The sequence below is a fragment of the Haemaphysalis longicornis genome, unplaced genomic scaffold (assembly GCF_048455015.1).
Source record: "Haemaphysalis longicornis isolate Haplotype H1 unplaced genomic scaffold, Haemaphysalis longicornis Haplotype H1 scaffold_1, whole genome shotgun sequence".
Lineage (NCBI taxonomy): Eukaryota > Metazoa > Arthropoda > Arachnida > Ixodida > Ixodidae > Haemaphysalis > Haemaphysalis longicornis.
This window is the reverse complement of record NW_027526203.1, coordinates 318,071,625-318,087,828: the sequence shown is the minus strand read 5'-3', so window position 1 is coordinate 318,087,828 and position 16,204 is coordinate 318,071,625. Positions and strand designations below refer to the sequence as shown.

The 16,204-nt window shown below is 45.0% G+C and overlaps 1 protein-coding gene across 3 annotated transcripts in view; it reads left to right on the top strand.

Moving 5' to 3' along the window:
• Nucleotides 1-12: 12 nt before the first annotated feature.
• The window catches only part of Alpha-spec (alpha spectrin), a 74,319-nt gene continuing 58,127 nt past the window's right edge, over nucleotides 13-16,204 (top strand). For all 3 annotated transcript variants that reach the window (XM_077682296.1, XM_077682295.1, XM_077682297.1), the window contains exons 1-9: nucleotides 13-154; nucleotides 7,594-7,877; nucleotides 8,375-8,500; nucleotides 9,482-9,622; nucleotides 10,427-10,510; nucleotides 10,633-10,737; nucleotides 12,700-12,791; nucleotides 13,004-13,148; nucleotides 13,264-13,380. In XM_077682296.1, the coding sequence (XP_077538422.1) occupies nucleotides 7,635-7,877; nucleotides 8,375-8,500; nucleotides 9,482-9,622; nucleotides 10,427-10,510; nucleotides 10,633-10,737; nucleotides 12,700-12,791; nucleotides 13,004-13,148; nucleotides 13,264-13,380 (1,053 nt within the window). In that variant the 5' untranslated portion in view covers nucleotides 13-154; nucleotides 7,594-7,634. The remainder of the gene's footprint in view (nucleotides 155-7,593; nucleotides 7,878-8,374; nucleotides 8,501-9,481; nucleotides 9,623-10,426; nucleotides 10,511-10,632; nucleotides 10,738-12,699; nucleotides 12,792-13,003; nucleotides 13,149-13,263; nucleotides 13,381-16,204) is intronic.

The following is a 16,204-nucleotide window of genomic DNA, read 5'->3' as shown; positions in this document are numbered from 1 at the left end:
GCGTCATCAAGCGGTGCATTCAGAAAAAAAAAAAAAAGAAAGAAGAAAAGAGACGGCAGACGGGCACAGCGTCGCCAACGTCGTTGCGCGGTTGCACGGCCGGTGCTGCGGATTGACCTCGCCGAGTGTCGCCATTTTTCGGTGATCAATACCGGTGGGTATTTGACGCTTGGCTTGTATAGTAAGTGCATGTTATTCGTGAAAGTTTGCTGGTATTCGCTGAGAAAGAGAATACTGTGCCTTAGAACACTATTGGTGTAAGCAATATCATCGGCGGGCATCAGCACTGCACTCCTAACGGAATAGCAGTGCGGCTGGCAACGCCCTGATCGGATACGTTTTTACGTGAGCATCCGCATTGGATCCCGGATTCTAGTCCTAGAATAACGCCTCTAACAGCTCCGCTGCGCGACTGTCTTTGTGCAGTTGCTGCATGATCGGCTTGCAGCTTGTGGGAAGCGTTTGGGCGTGTCAAATCCACGAGGACTCACGGCAGTGACCTTACTCGACAGTTGCTCAGTTTTCGAGTTCATCCGGAGCTTCTGGCGCTCCATTTTGTGCTTCCACGGGCACCAGTCGTTTTGCTCTCGGCTTATAGCGTGGAAACTACATGGCACATGGTCTGCACGCAAATTTTGCGGTTTAGGGTAGTAGTAAATGTGCTGGAGCCGATACCTGGTACTACTAACCGGCCGGAATCGAAATGGGGCGCCAACTCATTTGGAGCGGAAGTGCGAACTCGCGATTAGTGCCGTTAATTAAGCTGATGCGCTCAAAATTTATTTTGCGTAATATTAAAGCGGAATAAATTCTGATGGCGGTCAGCGTAATGAAAGAAAAGAAAATAACCCGCACGGTCGCACGCTGTGTTTAAAGTGGGGCGTGTCCCGTAAGGCCCTTGGATTTTGTGCATTTTTTCGTTTACTGGTCCTATTACGAGTTCTTAATACGTGCTCGAAGCTAGCGATCGAGCTCTGCAAGGCTTCTTCGCGGGAGCATGGAAACGAAGACATGTCGATAGAAATTCGAGTAGCGCTCTACGCCCTGGTTAGGCCAGTTAAGTAACGCGAGTGCAGGTGAGCGTAATCAGCAGTTGTGGGCAGAATGCGAAGCAGCATATCGCGGATACCTTGAGCGGCGGGCTTTCCTGCCACTCACGGCATCTTGATAACGCGGCCCATCCTGGAATGCGGCTGGTCTCGATGGGACGGCGTGCGGCAGCGACCCCTCAGCTTCCTCCTCGTGGGTGTGTCGCGTGGGCGTCGCTTATTCTAGTTGCCGCTTTGGTGGAACCTTCCTTTTTATTTTTTGGTGCTGTTAATTATTCACGTTCAAAACTTCTTTTTCGTATTGCATCCCGTCCCATATTCCGTGCAAGCGTGGGGTGGGACCAAAAACTAGCCCGTGCGATACAGGGGAGCCCGCTTATGTAAACTAACTTGTGATGAGCGCGCCTTCCTGTGCAGTTAATACATATTGATGGGCTGGCAGGCGCACTTGAGTATAGGTAGTCGCCTTTCTGCACAGCGCTGCACGCCGTTCCGAGTAACCTTTGTATGTGCAAACAATTATTGCACAAGCGCTCGTTGCTCTTCATGCAATTTACGGTAACGGAGCAATCGCATTCGGTAACAGAGTAATAATATAAACCAGAAAAAATTCTTCTGTATTCCTCGCAGATGTTTCAGGTAGCGAAAAAAAAAAAACAAAAAGCTTTTTGTCACTGATGAAATTTTTATAGAACTTTTTTGCAGCATTTAGAATTATTGTACTGTAGACTGGGCATGTTTGCCGCATGCACGTCTTGCGGGCACTGTCGATAATCGGCTAATTTTTGTAGTTGTTACATGACTTGTGTTTATCTTCATGGACGTTTTGTGCATAGACGAGGCAGAAAGAGAACTAGGAGACAATGTAAACCTCTGAAGTTATGCACCTTAAGGAAGCTGAAAGCTGAATTGAGAGATGTTGGGAACATGAACTAATGAAGGTCACTTCACTTAAAGGAGGTTTGCTTGATGACATCTTGTTGAATGAATCTGGGGGTAACTTTGAAAAATAGTTATTTGTACAGGAAAACTTTAGTAGCAGTGGGCTTAAATATGAAGACGTGAAAGCATACATTTCAGACAGCCAAAATAGTGCCTTTCAGTATATGAAAGAATATACTAAAAGGGGCGGTAAAATTTCACTTATCTTGGACAATGTTATGCAGAAACCTGGACCACGAGACTTTGTTTACGGTTAACTTGGGTGGTGGTGGAGGGAGAGGGGGTGGGATATTTGGGAAACACTGAAAAGGGTAGCTTGAAGGGGAAAGCAATTAATCAGTGCATATTAATGCTCAGTGCATGTGTTCGATACTCAGGAAAAAATGAAAGTATCGTGTTGACATTTTGGCTCGCGTTAAATACCTCCACGTGGTCTAAATTAATCCATAGTCCTCCACAATGGTGAACCTCTTAGGCCATGTACAGCATTGGCATGTAACCCCCCCTCTCACAGTTTTATATATTTTCCACTTGCAAGGCAGCAACTCGGCTTTCTATGATTGACCTGAAAGAAAATGTAGATCAACATGAAGAGTTATTCGAAAGAAATAGGTTTGCGTTTCAACAGTTGTGGGTAGAAGGACATTGAGGACTAGGAAGTTGAGTACATGGAGAACATTGCAACTCAACTTGAGAAAAAGCGTGATAGGCTGGGAATTTGATGGAAAGTGGACAACTCCTGGATGACACAAGTTATCTTACTGGGGATAGAAAAGCCAAGGAGTGCAGTATACTGAGAGCAAAGAGATCGGAAAATTATTGCACAAGATATGGCCTTTGCTGACGCAGCAGAGAAATGTGGATTGAAGTCACTGGGAAGTCACTGTGGAAGTCTTCATGTAAGTTTAGTGAAGGCAGATATCTCCATCAGTTGCATTCCTTCGTTGTACTGACATGCTCACTTTTTCTATGCTCACTTTCTAGACCCCACGTTGCTTTCGGTTATTGCATATATTTAGTGACTTTTGCACTATTGTTACAACCAAATAGCATCAGCTTGACTACTAGCCTGTCAGCACGCACCTTGTCATAATTCTCTGTGCATTTGTACATTCTCGTGAAGTGAATCAAAGAAATGGTCTTCGTTTTAAATGTGAAGTGCTCCTGCGCAAACTCTTGGTTTCTTGGGTGGGGCATGTGACGTGGGAGGGGCCATCTCGCCCCTCGTGTGCTGGGGAGAAGTCAGGCTAGGATTATGAATCTCCATATGATCAGTGAGTAGGATGAGGATTGGAATTGTGTGATCCTGCTCCTCACCATAGCGAAGGGTCTAATGAGGGATTGCCCTGTAGCTCATTCTGTTACAAGATTAGTCCCTCCCCTGCTGGTCTAAAAATATCCCGGGCCATCTTCACTAACGTGAAACCTCGGGAGGGGTGAAGCATGCAGTGTATAAGTGTATTTTTGGCATTTTTGCCAACGGAGATGAAACCGTTGGGAGGTAGAGGTACACAGCTTTTCTGTAAAAGTCTCTTGCCTTCGAAGCACGAAGCTCTCTAGCGCGAGGCGTAAACGAGTGTCCCGGTGTTTTTTTAGTACGTGTTACTTTCTAGCGCAAGGCGTAAATGGGTCTCCCGGTGTTTTGGTACTGTGACTACATGAGACGACGATTGTGACGACAGGAGGCGCCAACAGCCCAAGGTGTTCCATTGCACCATTGTATTTGGGTTTGAATTTGTGGTTAGGGTTCTTTTTTAATTACCTAAAGTTTATTGCTTTACAATATGCCATGTGAGAGTATTCGAATTCTGTTAAATACATCCACTGTGGATCACAAGCAGCTGTAGGAACACATCAATGCTTCCAAACTTACTTGCTTGGCAGGTGGGATGAAAGGCTGGGCATATTTTTGTTTCTGTAGGGTAATATATGCTCTTTGTTGGTGGCATGTAGATGGTCTTTTTTAAATATTATATTTAGCCTTATTGGTTGTACCGAACTGCTTATTTAGTTAAAGGGTCTATGAAGACAGCATGCAGCTTCACTCCATTAAAAAAAATTGCATTACAGCTAGCATGAATGTTATTCACACAAAGCGAAGTTCAGTAAAATAAGTTATATATTGAGGAAAGTAGGAGTGGTGGCAACAAACAAGCTACTTTCCCACACTTATGACACGATATATCTACCTTGTGTGATTGGCTGATGCCAACCGGGCTGACTGATTCTTAAAATTTACTCTGGGTCGCAGCTAGAACTCGTAAGCGCTTCAAATAATGTTATTTTGTAATGACACCATGATTATGAAGTGGATACAGTGAAAACACTAGGAAAATCGATGTGAACCGGAGGCGAGCGCCACAAGTGGCGGTGACACTGCACCATCTCTTGTATGGCTCTCACAACACCGTGACAGCTTTTCAAGTCAAAATAATTGCTTACAAATCACACCTGCTGTTTTCTCAAGTCACTGAGTACTCAGGTGAGCTCAAGTTGTTTCTATTCTGGTTGACTGCATTGCCTGAAGCAAGTACAAGGTCCGTGGCTACACTGTTAGGTGGTGTAGAGTTACTGCTCGGCAGAACATTTCACTAGGCTTGATCAGCAGTTTCAAACTTGCGGTATCTTCAAAACCCAACCGAGTTAGTGTACTGAATGCCTGTTTTTGGCTGCTGTTCCTATTACGTTATATAATGGCACAGTAAGCAAGTAATTTGAAATCCACACCTTAATCGCTAATTTTTCAGTGATGGCAAGAGTGTTTCTTGTCTAAAAAAAATTGTAGCGAGGTATGGGCGGCCTAATCTTCCCAAGTAAAGCAAAGTTGTATGTTGGTATGTAGTCTTCAGGGTCTGTTGAACAAAAAAAAATTCTAAACCATATTTTTCTTTTGAAGGGGGGGGGGGGGGGGGAGGGCATTGTATGGTGCCAACCTGTTTGACTCGCTGTAGAAGGTAATTATCACATAAGCTCTTAATTAACTAAGATCATGGGGAAGCCATAGTTAGATCGGTTTTACATTAGGGCTGTGCCTAATTAAATGAGCAACATGACTCAAACATTGATGACCTTGAAATTTTCTAATGCCTTGGCAAATTCACCCCTCTGTCTTATAAGCAGAAGCATTGGAGAAAGCTGTACACTGGTAGGGGCAGTGATAGGCAGGTTAATTGCAGCCTAACAACACTACTGACAATAAAATTCTGAATTCTCAGCGTGTGAAATGTTCGAGCTAGCATTGCCTAGAGAGGTAGTCTTAATGCTGCTGTTGAAGTTACTGTCTTGTTAACAGGCAAAAAAAGAATGTTTGTTCTGGCGGTTTCATGATGGTCAGTGTGCGTCTTCAAGGTGCTGAGTGGGATCTTGGCCATCTAGCTTGTTGGTTGCAATGAAGAAAAGCTTGAGATGGGAAGGAAACTGTTTTTCCAAAACTCACATCAAGGGCATTGATTTCAGTTTGTGTTTTGTATCAGAGTTACAACCAATCCAGATTTATACAGTAGATGTAGAATAATGCAGGAAACCATGAGACTCCAAGATTTCTGTACAGTGTGTGTATAATTAGTTGGTGATCAGCTAACTTTCTAACATTGTTTTAGTTGCCCATAAGGTGTCTGTTATGCCATGTTTTACACACTGGAACTGCGTTTGGAAGCTGTGTGGTGAATCTTTGCTTATAACATAGTATTATTGTAGTGGCGCATTTTCTTGATCGGTTTTCGACATTTCTTGGGTACACAGTTAGTGAACATAAAGCACATTTTCTTTAATTGTACACAAATTGAAAGGTACAGGGTTTACGAGAACTTTGGTACTTTTTTTCTTCTTTTTTTTTGTACTCTACTTATAAATAAATCTAACGTAGCAAGTTTCATTCAGGCCCGAAATGTCGCTTTAACAGGTATGATGTTTTGAGTAAAAAAATAAAAAGCATGCTTAATCTTGCCCAAAAAGCAAACTGTGGCTGTGGACATGTGTTCTGGGGTCCTTGTTTCACGGATTTGTCTTTCTCTTTCGTTACCGCGCTTATTCAAAATTGTTCAATTTGAATGCTATGTTGGGAGCCCCTTTTCATAGCGTTCCACGAACAAGTAAAGCTATTTAGAGTTAGCTCAGAAAATGCCCTTTCAAAACCAGTCCTGTTTTTTTTTTTTTTTTGCAAGAAAAATGTGATTTTTGACGCGCGTTTGCATCACCTGGGTGTGGAACAGGGGCGTGGTCATTGCGCGTCACGGTGACCAAAAAAGGAGGCGTGCCGCTCGTAATTACTCTGCATCAGTGTTTGGTTTTTGTTGTCAGGACATGAATGGTGAATGAGTTGATTTTCAATCAGGTTTGCACTCTGATGGTAGCAATCCCTGAAATCGACTGAAAATATCAAGCAGTGCCAGTGTTTGCAGAGTTATTTTATGATCTTAGGCAGTTTTATTGCCTTTGCGCACATTGCTCAAAGTCGTGTTGTAGTTCTACTTACTACAGGACCATTTACAAACAGTTTACAACAGTTTCGGTTTCGTATCTGCATCGGGAAATTCATATTTGGCGCTACTATGCAGTTACCCAACTTCAAGCCTATCTGCCATGGCACCTTCAGCGTCCGCTACTGATCCTCGAAAAAAGCATGCTGCTCCTGATTTCACCCCACCCTAACCCAATTTTCACGATAAGAACTTCTGATGCAAGTCAGAAGATAACACCCAATCACCAGATATCAGTTACAATGAGGAGAGCGCTTCATACCGGCATTGCACACTGCGAACCGTTCGCTGGCCAGTTTCTTTTCCATGCAAGGGTATCTCTGGAGGTCTAGTATCGCTCCTTAGAATTGTCTATTCGGACGGAGTCTCTAACAGGTTTGCTATTGTTTCTTTTCGAAAATGCTAGGTGGTGCCACAATGCAGGAGGCTCGTAATGAACTCTTTTATCGCCCAACAGCCACTCGGTTGAAGCTTGCAGGGCACAATTCTAGTGCATTTCACCGCATTCCTGCAAGCAGGGCTATAATAGTGAGTCAGAAGATGATAATAAACGGCAAGTGTATGTTTTCATTCGAGACAACTGACAGTGAATGTCAACAAGCCTCAACCACCGAGTTTCGCTTTCAACTCCATGCAGATTTTTCCGCATCGCATGCTTGTCCCCAATACTGTGCTGGCCGTACATGCAAAGTTTTTGTCACGTGAAGATAAATTGGGGCTTCTGATAATGCCAAACTGCCAGATTTCTTCCAGGGAACCGCCCAAAATTGCGCATTTTGAAATGGAGGTTTGACTTCACTGTGTGACGCGGGCACCGTGCGTGCTAACATTTTTATTGTATTTGACAAACTGTTCTGCACAAGTCAACATTTTTTCTATGACGTATTTGTGGAATGTTTCCCTACTCAATGTATATTCGAAATTTTTTCTGCTTCTGGTGGTTTGTTACACAGAACTCCTTTTTTTTATCAATTTCTACGACGTGACAAAAATTTTGATTTTGATAATTTTTTTTTTTTTCACAACTTTGATGTATGAAAACATTTAAAAAACTCGTGTTGTATTAGTTTGTTCACTTGTTGCTCTTTCTTTTCCCCGAATGGTGGCGGGTTCTTTTCTTCCAGGTGATTCCCTGGCAGGCTGAAGCCACCCGACGGAGGCAGCCATGGATGTCCAGCCGAGGGACATCAAGATACTGGAGACGGTGGATGACATCCAGGAGCGGCGTGAGCAGGTGCTGGGTCGCTACTCCCAGTTCAAGAGCGAGGCCCGCCACAAAAGGGATCGGCTCGAGGAGTCTCGCCGCTTCCAGTACTTCAAGCGCGATGCTGACGAGCTCGAGTCTTGGATTCACGAGAAACTGCAGGCGGCCTCGGACGAGAGCTACAAGGATGCCACAAACCTACAGGTCGGTGATGGCCGAGTCTATGGAGCTGATGTGTATGTTTCCTACTTGCAACGATTGACTCGGTTTATGTTGTTCAAAACCATTATCAGTTCTGCATAGTCTAGTAAAAGCATCGGGACTTGCCTGTTCAAGAATTGCAGGGTGTAACCTCAATTTCTAGGGTCATAGCTGTTGTGGTCTTTGTAGTTTCTTAGTGTTTAAAACAGCTTGCAATATTATGCCAGCTTTGGTTAGAACATTTAAAAAAAGCTTTCAACTAGGGATCAGAAACAATTGATTATTTCCATCACTACTGTGCTTGCAGATGCCTACATGCTGGGTGTGGTAGTGCCCAGCTGTGACTCGCACAATGCAGTTTGGGTTTAATCTGTCTCTGCATTCACATTGATTTATTTTCTTTTGTGGCATGTTCTGTAGAAGTGTCAGGGAATACAACCTTCTTCTTTCCTTTTTTTTAAGGAAAGCACTATGCGTGGCTTTTTCTTTCTTTCTTACAGGCCAAAATTCAAAAGCATCAAGCTTTCGAAGCAGAAGTTGCCGCTCACGGCAATGCCATAGTGGTGCTTGACAACACAGGAATGGAAATGATTGGCTATGGTCATTTCGAGTCGGAAAAGATCAAGGTAAGACGTTCACTTTCTTGATGCCTGCAGTTTTAATAAGCATGTCGGTTACATTTTTTTTTTTTTTCAAGTTCTGTGCTCTAAATGAACTACTCATTCATAACAGAGCAGCCAAATTTACTTATTTTTTGTAGAAGCTATCTCGAGATATCAGTAGAAATTGTACTGGGCTAGAGGTCTAATCCCTTCGCTGCTCGTTTATCGCATTTTTATATCGCGTGTCATTGCATGCATGACAGTGCCCCTCTTCGGTCCTTCCACGCTGTGATCGTCTCAGCAAATTTAAGCGCCCACTACGATGTTCTCTTCGTTCCGCTCCATCGTTTATCCCGCGCACCATAGTTGACTGGAATAGCATGACAAACATGCACACCGCTACTGAAAAAGATGTACTTTCAGAAAAGACTCAACTGAAAGGACGTACTAAATAAAATTCTGGAGATTGTGTGCACTGGGGCCACAATTTTTGTGAAATAAATCTCCTAACATAACGCAATTAAGTTCTCTATTATTTGCTTTTCGGTTTAGTAGTGCAATTGAAAGCTGTTTGCACTGTACGTTGTTGTATTGTGCTTCCTAACGTTTTCACGCCATGTTGTCTTAGCTCCTCAGATCAACGAATTAATTTTGTGTCAATGAAGCTGCGTTATAATGAATTTAAATGGCAGTCTTGATTGACTGCTTAGTGCAGACTGCAATGCTTTTTTTTTTTTTCCCCCATCTGGCCCGAGGAGGAAAAAAAAACAGTAATGCTTTTTGAGGGGGTTGCTTCCACTCCGCTCTTTGAAATTGCATAGCCAAGGCTGGTTGGGTCAGTTTTGCCAGTTGTCATTCTTGTTGAAGGGTTGGAGGTAGGCAGTGTTTGCAGCTCCTAAGCATCTACAGGCACTTGTATGTCATTTGACTTAAAAATATCCAGTTGTCATTGGAGGGACAAGAGGCAATGTCTAATAATTTTGTTTTTTCTTCTGCGTTGTACAGCAATGCCTTGATGAGCTTCATCGGCTCTGGGAGCTTCTCCTGAGAAAATTGGCGGACAAGGGACAGAAGTTGCAACAAGCGTTGGTGTTGGTCCAGTTTCTGCGCCATTGTGACGAGGTCATGTTCTGGATCAACGACAAGGTCAGTGGGTTGTACTGCTGTCAGAGGTTGCGGTATAGCCTTACTGGATGGTTTTAAATAGAATTCTTGTGTTTCTTCGTTGACGCTTGTTGTCTGACTGAATCATTACAGTTATGTACGCTGTTGCATTCAGTTCAGATCAAATAAAAAAAAAACTTCTTCTGGGCTGTGCATGTCATGTCAACTTTAGTGCTCTTTTTTATATCTTGTACTCTTTGAATGAAATTTCAAAATGAAATTGCAGAAACCTGCTTTCCTATGGCATTTAACTTCCCTATTGCGTGCATGAGCACATTTACTTAAACATAATTGCAGTTTCAGCTCAGGTGTGTAGCCCTAAATGTTGATTGCAGCTGTTTGGTGCAGTAAAGGGCAGGAAGAACTTAAGGGCAGAAGCAGTTTGTAGTTGCGCGTAAGTGCTACTGTGGTGATACATAGCTTGGGGTGCTTGTTTATGTAATATGTCACAATTTGCCATTCTTCAGTTTAGCCCTTTTTTGTCCTGCTTTTAATGCTGGATTCATTACTGGTGTACTTGTCAAAGAATTTGGGATTGGTATCTGTGTTGTGTGCATCATCATCCCGTGCGGTGAGTGCATTCAGGATTCCGCTCAATGCTTCGGGTGATGAGGATCATAAGTGGGATTGTGATTCTTATGGTACCTCTCGCATTACTGAGGAGCAGATGTTTGGCTCAGGTGTAAGGAGAAGGATGAAGAACCGCTGCCCCTGGAGCGGCAAGAATGTCATTGCGTCTATTCTGAAACCCTGCCATGTGGGTTGTCTTTTCTTGGTGTTTTGCAGGAAACATTTGTGATGGCTGACGAGTTCGGTCAGGACTTGGAGCACGTTGAAGTCCTTCAACGCAAATTTGACGAATTTCAAAAGGTACTATTTGCACGGTCCTGTGGAGAAGAGCTTTTATATTTGAGGCTATCCTGGCATGTTCTTATTATTTGCTGTCAGTGCAGTGGAGTCCTTGAAAGTCACACGTGTTCACTTTGTTGCAGGACATGGCCAGCCAAGAGTTCAGAGTGACTGAAGTGAACGAACAGGCGGAGAAGCTGATCAATGACGACCACCCCGAACGAGAAACTATTCGAAAGAGACGAGAGGTGGGGAACTGCATTGAAACGAGCGCTCTGTCTTGAGCTCGGGTTCCTCCTGTGGGGAACCAAGCTGTATACTTTCCCTCTCTTATGGCTGGGGCATCTGGCAGCTGGTGTTTGAGGTAGCATTGAAGTTCTGCTGCCCACGTGATGAATTGTATATACAGGCTTGGTAACACTTCAGTGCCTCAGAGTTGCACTTGAAAATTGAGTGGCATTCTCTGTGGCCAGGCATACAACTTTATTGGCTAAAAACATGGGTGTTAGTGCAGGTAGTACAACAATTACAAGAAAGGGGACACAGATAGGCACTACTTCCAACTGTTTTATTCTAAATATTTTTCATTGTATGTTTGGGCCCAAGCCCTAAGAGGAGCACTGAGACAATGACCTACACATGCCAGCAGGACACTTAATTAAAGGGGCCATGAAGACAAAATACAAGTTTGTTTTATTTGAAAAATTGGGTGTTTTATGGTGCCCCCAGTGCTTGTCCGACTGCAAACGATTCTTTATTCACTGAAAAATAAACAATTTAAGCCAATTTTAATTCTTCTAAATTGTTTCGCAACGTGAGTGATGACGTATCCAGGACAGGTACTTGAAACAATTGTTAGTACAGTGACTAGGGCTGCAATGAATGGCCGAACATGTTTTGTTGCCTTGTTTAGTGTTCTTCCTCCAAGATGGCGCCACGATACTGCTCGGGACTGCTGTCTGCACTAGTTTGTTTTTGACCGTATTTGTACCTGGCTAATTTTTTCTTACTGTTGATAGTAATCGTTTCGTGTAACATTGGGTATGCTCGACAAACAGGGTCACGCAAGACAATGTCTCTTATGCCATTTGGCCATTGTAAGCTTAACACGCCGGATGGCTGTGCAGCTATAACCGGCATAGTGCGCACAGTGTGCACTGGTGCTTCTTTGTTTACATGTGCGTTCGTAACCTCCATTGTTTACACCATTTTTACTGCTGTAAGAAGAATATGCATTAAATCTAAGTGCAAAGATCTCGTTCTGCAAGCTTGTAAGCCATGCCTAACTTGCGTTTGCTTTTGACAGCCTCAGCAAATTGCACAGCTGCCATAAGTCATGGGTTCTCGTGAGGGAAATTAGCTAGTGGGTCGCATGGCCATTACCTCATCATTGTGCAACACTGCTGATGCCTCGCTGACAGTTACTGCCTTTTGTCTTGATGGATGTGATAAACTTCTGTCAGTTCTCAGGCCCTCTGACATTTTTTTTTTCCCCCCCAAATTCTCTGACCTCTTGGCCCAACATTTGGTGTGCCTCATTTGCACACGATAACCAACAAGCACCGCAACAAGTTCTTGTAAAAGTTATTGACAGCTTGCTTCCTTGCTTTGAAATGTGACTGGATAATATAAAATATTTCTGAAGAAATTATTCCCCCCGGTAAACCTAGGGAAACATGAATAAAGTAATTCTCAAGTAATGTTTCGCAGACACTGGGGCTCTTCAAGGAAGTTAAGGTTTCCGAAATTCTCTCCCCTTTGAGGAGCTTACCTCTGAGGAGCTTAACTATGTTACAGTGACCTAGTCCAACTTGTCTAGGCTGCAATGCTAGCTCTGCTCGACTGCACCATGTGGCGGCCAACTGGTGCTTGGCAGAGAACAGCGGGTATGCAGAAGACGTGAGGATTCTTCAAACCGCAAATTTGGAGAATTGAGCCAGTGCAGTTGCCTTTTCTGTATGTGGTACTAAAAGTCCATTTTACTTTAGGAGTTGTTTAACTGATCCATGGCCATAACCTTCCTCCTCCTCTTCCAGTTTCCCATGGAGCTTAGGTCAAAGGGTCTCTTTCCTGTGTGTTCATGGTCAATAAGCAAAGGTTCATCATCCGCTACCTGTAACAGTGTATTTGTATCTTTGAGCGTAGTCTTCACGATGCCGCCACTTACGCAAACGGCAGATTAAAATTTCTTGATCTGCTTCATGTTTCAGGAGTTGAACGAGGCTTGGAACAAATTGAAGTCCCTCACTTTGCTGCGGCAGGAGAGGCTGTTCGGCGCACACGAGATCCAGCGCTTCAACAGGTTCGCACAAGTTACCCACCAGTTGGCAGGAAACGGCCCTGCTTGTTGTTCATGTATTTGCTCCTGTTGAAGCAGCTTTTTGATAGCCCACTTTCTTTTTGGCTTTTGTGCCAAGGAGACGGGGAGGGAATAGCCAATGCGGGAAGAGTGCGAGGAATGTGCAAGCCTTGTGGGAAGTGCTCCTCTCTGACCCTGTGGCCCCGTGTGTGCAGAGATGCGGACGAAACAATAACCTGGATCACCGAGAAGGACGTAGTGCTGTCCTCTGATGACTACGGCCGGGATCTGGTGAGCGTGCAGACTCTCCAGCGCAAGCACGAGGGCATCGAGAGAGACCTGGCTGCCCTGGAGGACAAGGTACGGGTGCAGCTGCCTCGCGTGTGCCGTCTCTCTTGGTCTGCTTGTTTAATATGGGCTCGTTGTGGCACAGCTGGTTGGCCGGATGAGTCAGACGTGTCGGTTTCCGTTGCAGGTGATGACCTTGGGCCAAGAAGCCGACAGGCTGTGCAGCATCCACAGCGACCTTGGGGACCAGATTCGAGGCAAACATGCAGAGATCATGGCCACCTGGGAGATGCTTAAGAAAAAGGCAAGGACTGCTTCTTGTCCACTTCATTCACTGTGTATGGCATCAGTGTACAGCTTGGGTGCAAAAATTTGAGGACCACTTTAGCGACGATTGACTCCAGTTTTTGATTAACAAAAATGAGTAGGCAATTACTCGCACACACAAAAACTGTGTGGCCACTGCGGGAGGTAGTCTCTCAAATAGCTGCCCTTAAAGTCTATAAACTTTTCCAGCTGACTGTACATGCTGTGCAGGTGGTAATACACTTGAGCTCTTATGATGTACCTGATGGTCATGTGTCCTGTATGATGGGAGTTCGCAGTAAGTAGACGTTCACTGCTCTATTTGATACTGTGACTGTCATGCTGCCGTAATTTGCAATAAGCAAGAGTTTGTTATAGCTGCTGCCATAATTAGCAATCTCAATGTTGTAATGGGGCTATGTTAAGGTGAAATAACCAGTTGATGGTCAAGCTAGCCAATAACATGCAGCTAACAGAAATGAGAAAGCAATTGTACTTGTAAGGCATCACTTGTTTGATTTCTTAAAGATTGGCTTTGTTGTGACAGTGCTGTCGTCCTTTTCAGAGTCCATAGTTCACCTTTTTCATCTTTATTCAGGCCAAGTCTTGCATTTTATCATTCAACACCCAAGTGAATGCTGGGTGGCATTGAGCGCAAAAACTTGTATACATATTTCCAAATATGGCCTGCTTGCATGTGGGTGACTCCATTGATGGTTATAGAGTTTCAATAATGTGTTTTTTTTCGAAGATGTGCTCAAAACAAAAGGAGAGGAGATTAGCTTTCAGTAGGTTTTTACTGTGTGTGGCATGGCAGGCACAGAGTGAGGTCACAATGCTGTCACAACGATTTGTGTAATTAAACCATCTAGGGTCTTGTATCATAGAGGGGGCAAATGGGGCATACCCTTAGTTTGGCATTTTTGCAGTCATACCACTTGAAAGGGCAGGTGTTATTTAGGGGTTTGTGAATATTCGAAACATTCGAATATCGTAGTCAGTAATGCAAAATTCGATTCGGCATCGAATTGGATGGCACTATTCTAAAATTTCAAATGAATTTTCGAAGTACTTTGGAGTTCGGAAACATGCACCTGCTTTCTCTGCTCGCGGCGACAGGCTTTCCTGCACTGCTGCGGTGATGTGGGGGTGGTGTGTGGCAAAATGGGAAGAGGAAGGTGCTTTAGGGAGCACCGCTCATCTCCTTGGCATTAGGCCAACGCTTCCCACGTGCTTCTCTTAGAGAAAAAAAAATTATGTCTCACAATGAAAAAAGTCAAGCATTTCCCAAGTAAGAGGGAAGATGGCAAAGTACGAATGCCCGAGTTTGCCAGAAGTTACCCGAAGTTACCCGATTTGATCCGGAGGGGCGCTATGTTAAAGTCTTTGGCATTCGCACGTTACGTACCTCTCACTTGGGAAATGCTTGGGAAAGCGCCCTCGAGCGTCGGAATGCGGAGCCGACGAGCGAGCTACCTCACGCGGACGGAACGCGAAGCGAACCGGCACAGCGGCGCGCCGCCCGCAGCTAAGCCGAGCAGGAGACCGTTGCTACGCCGAGACCGTTGCTACGCACGCTCTCTCTCCTCCTCCGCGCCGTTGCTAGGGGAGAGGGGGAGCGCGGACGGCGGGAGAGACGCGCGCGAAGGCGCAGTACCGGCGAGGGGGAGATGTCACGCGAGGGGGAGAGGCACGCGCCGAGGATGAGTGCAAACCTAGCAGGGGGAGAGGCGCGCCAGCTGCAGAGCACGTGATGTCACGGCGCGAGGGGGAGGGGGGAGCAGACGGCAAAGGCGCCAGCGCGCGGTCACGTGGAGTGTGACGTCACGGCGCGAGGAGCGGTGCGGAGCCGGTGCGGGGCGCGCGCAGCCACGGCGCGGGAGGGCGGAGCACGCGCAGTCACGTGGGGTGTGACGTCGCTGCGCCGTTGCTACAGACGCTCCCCTCCGCTCCTCGCGCCGTTGCTAGGGGAGAGGAGGAGGCGCACTGCGGACGGCGGAAGGTTCGGGGTCGCTTATAAAGTACATTCGTACTTAAGAGGAACATAACAGGTTTAAAAAAAGAGATCAACTTCAGTAAACTTCAGGGGACTGTGTTCGTAGGCAGCTGAGTTTTCTTAGTGTTTTCTTAGGTCATCTTGAACGGGACCACGTTATCAGGGTGCGAAAAGAAGTCTTTCTTCCTCTATGCTTCTCTCTTCACATCCTGATAATCTAGTCCGTTCAAGCTGCTTTAGTCAACACTCTCCAGATAAGAAAGCCGAGCTGCCTACTGACATAGTCCCCGAGTCGCTGGTTTGCTTAAGTTGATCTTTCATTTTTTAACTTGTTTTTTTTTTTATTATTATGGAACATAAGAAAGAACGATGAATTTGTGATGAATTTGTCTAGCGTCGTGCTACAAGACACCGAGATAATGCTCTTTTGACAAGGAGGTGTTGACACTGCGGCACTCTTGCAGCTGCCCCCAATGTGCACGTGTTGTCACCCACTTGGGTTTGTTGTCAGGCACTTGTCTAGTTTTGGTCTGAACTGTTTTGATATGTTCATTTTAGCTTTGACATGCCCCTCCCTCAAGACTAGCCCTTTGTGGATCCCATATTTAAGATCCTTGCATGTGCATGTGTGGGGGACATCAGCAGCACAGCTGTGTTAAAAAAAAAAAACAACTTCATGAGTGTGTAGTTCTAGAAAAGAAGCCCGCAAGCAAGCGCAAGGCAGGCATGATACCACTGCGCCATGGAGGCATGCAGAGGAGGGTTTGAACACCAGGTTAATTTTTCATGCCCAAAACTGACGTGAACGTGCGAGAAGCTGCCTTTT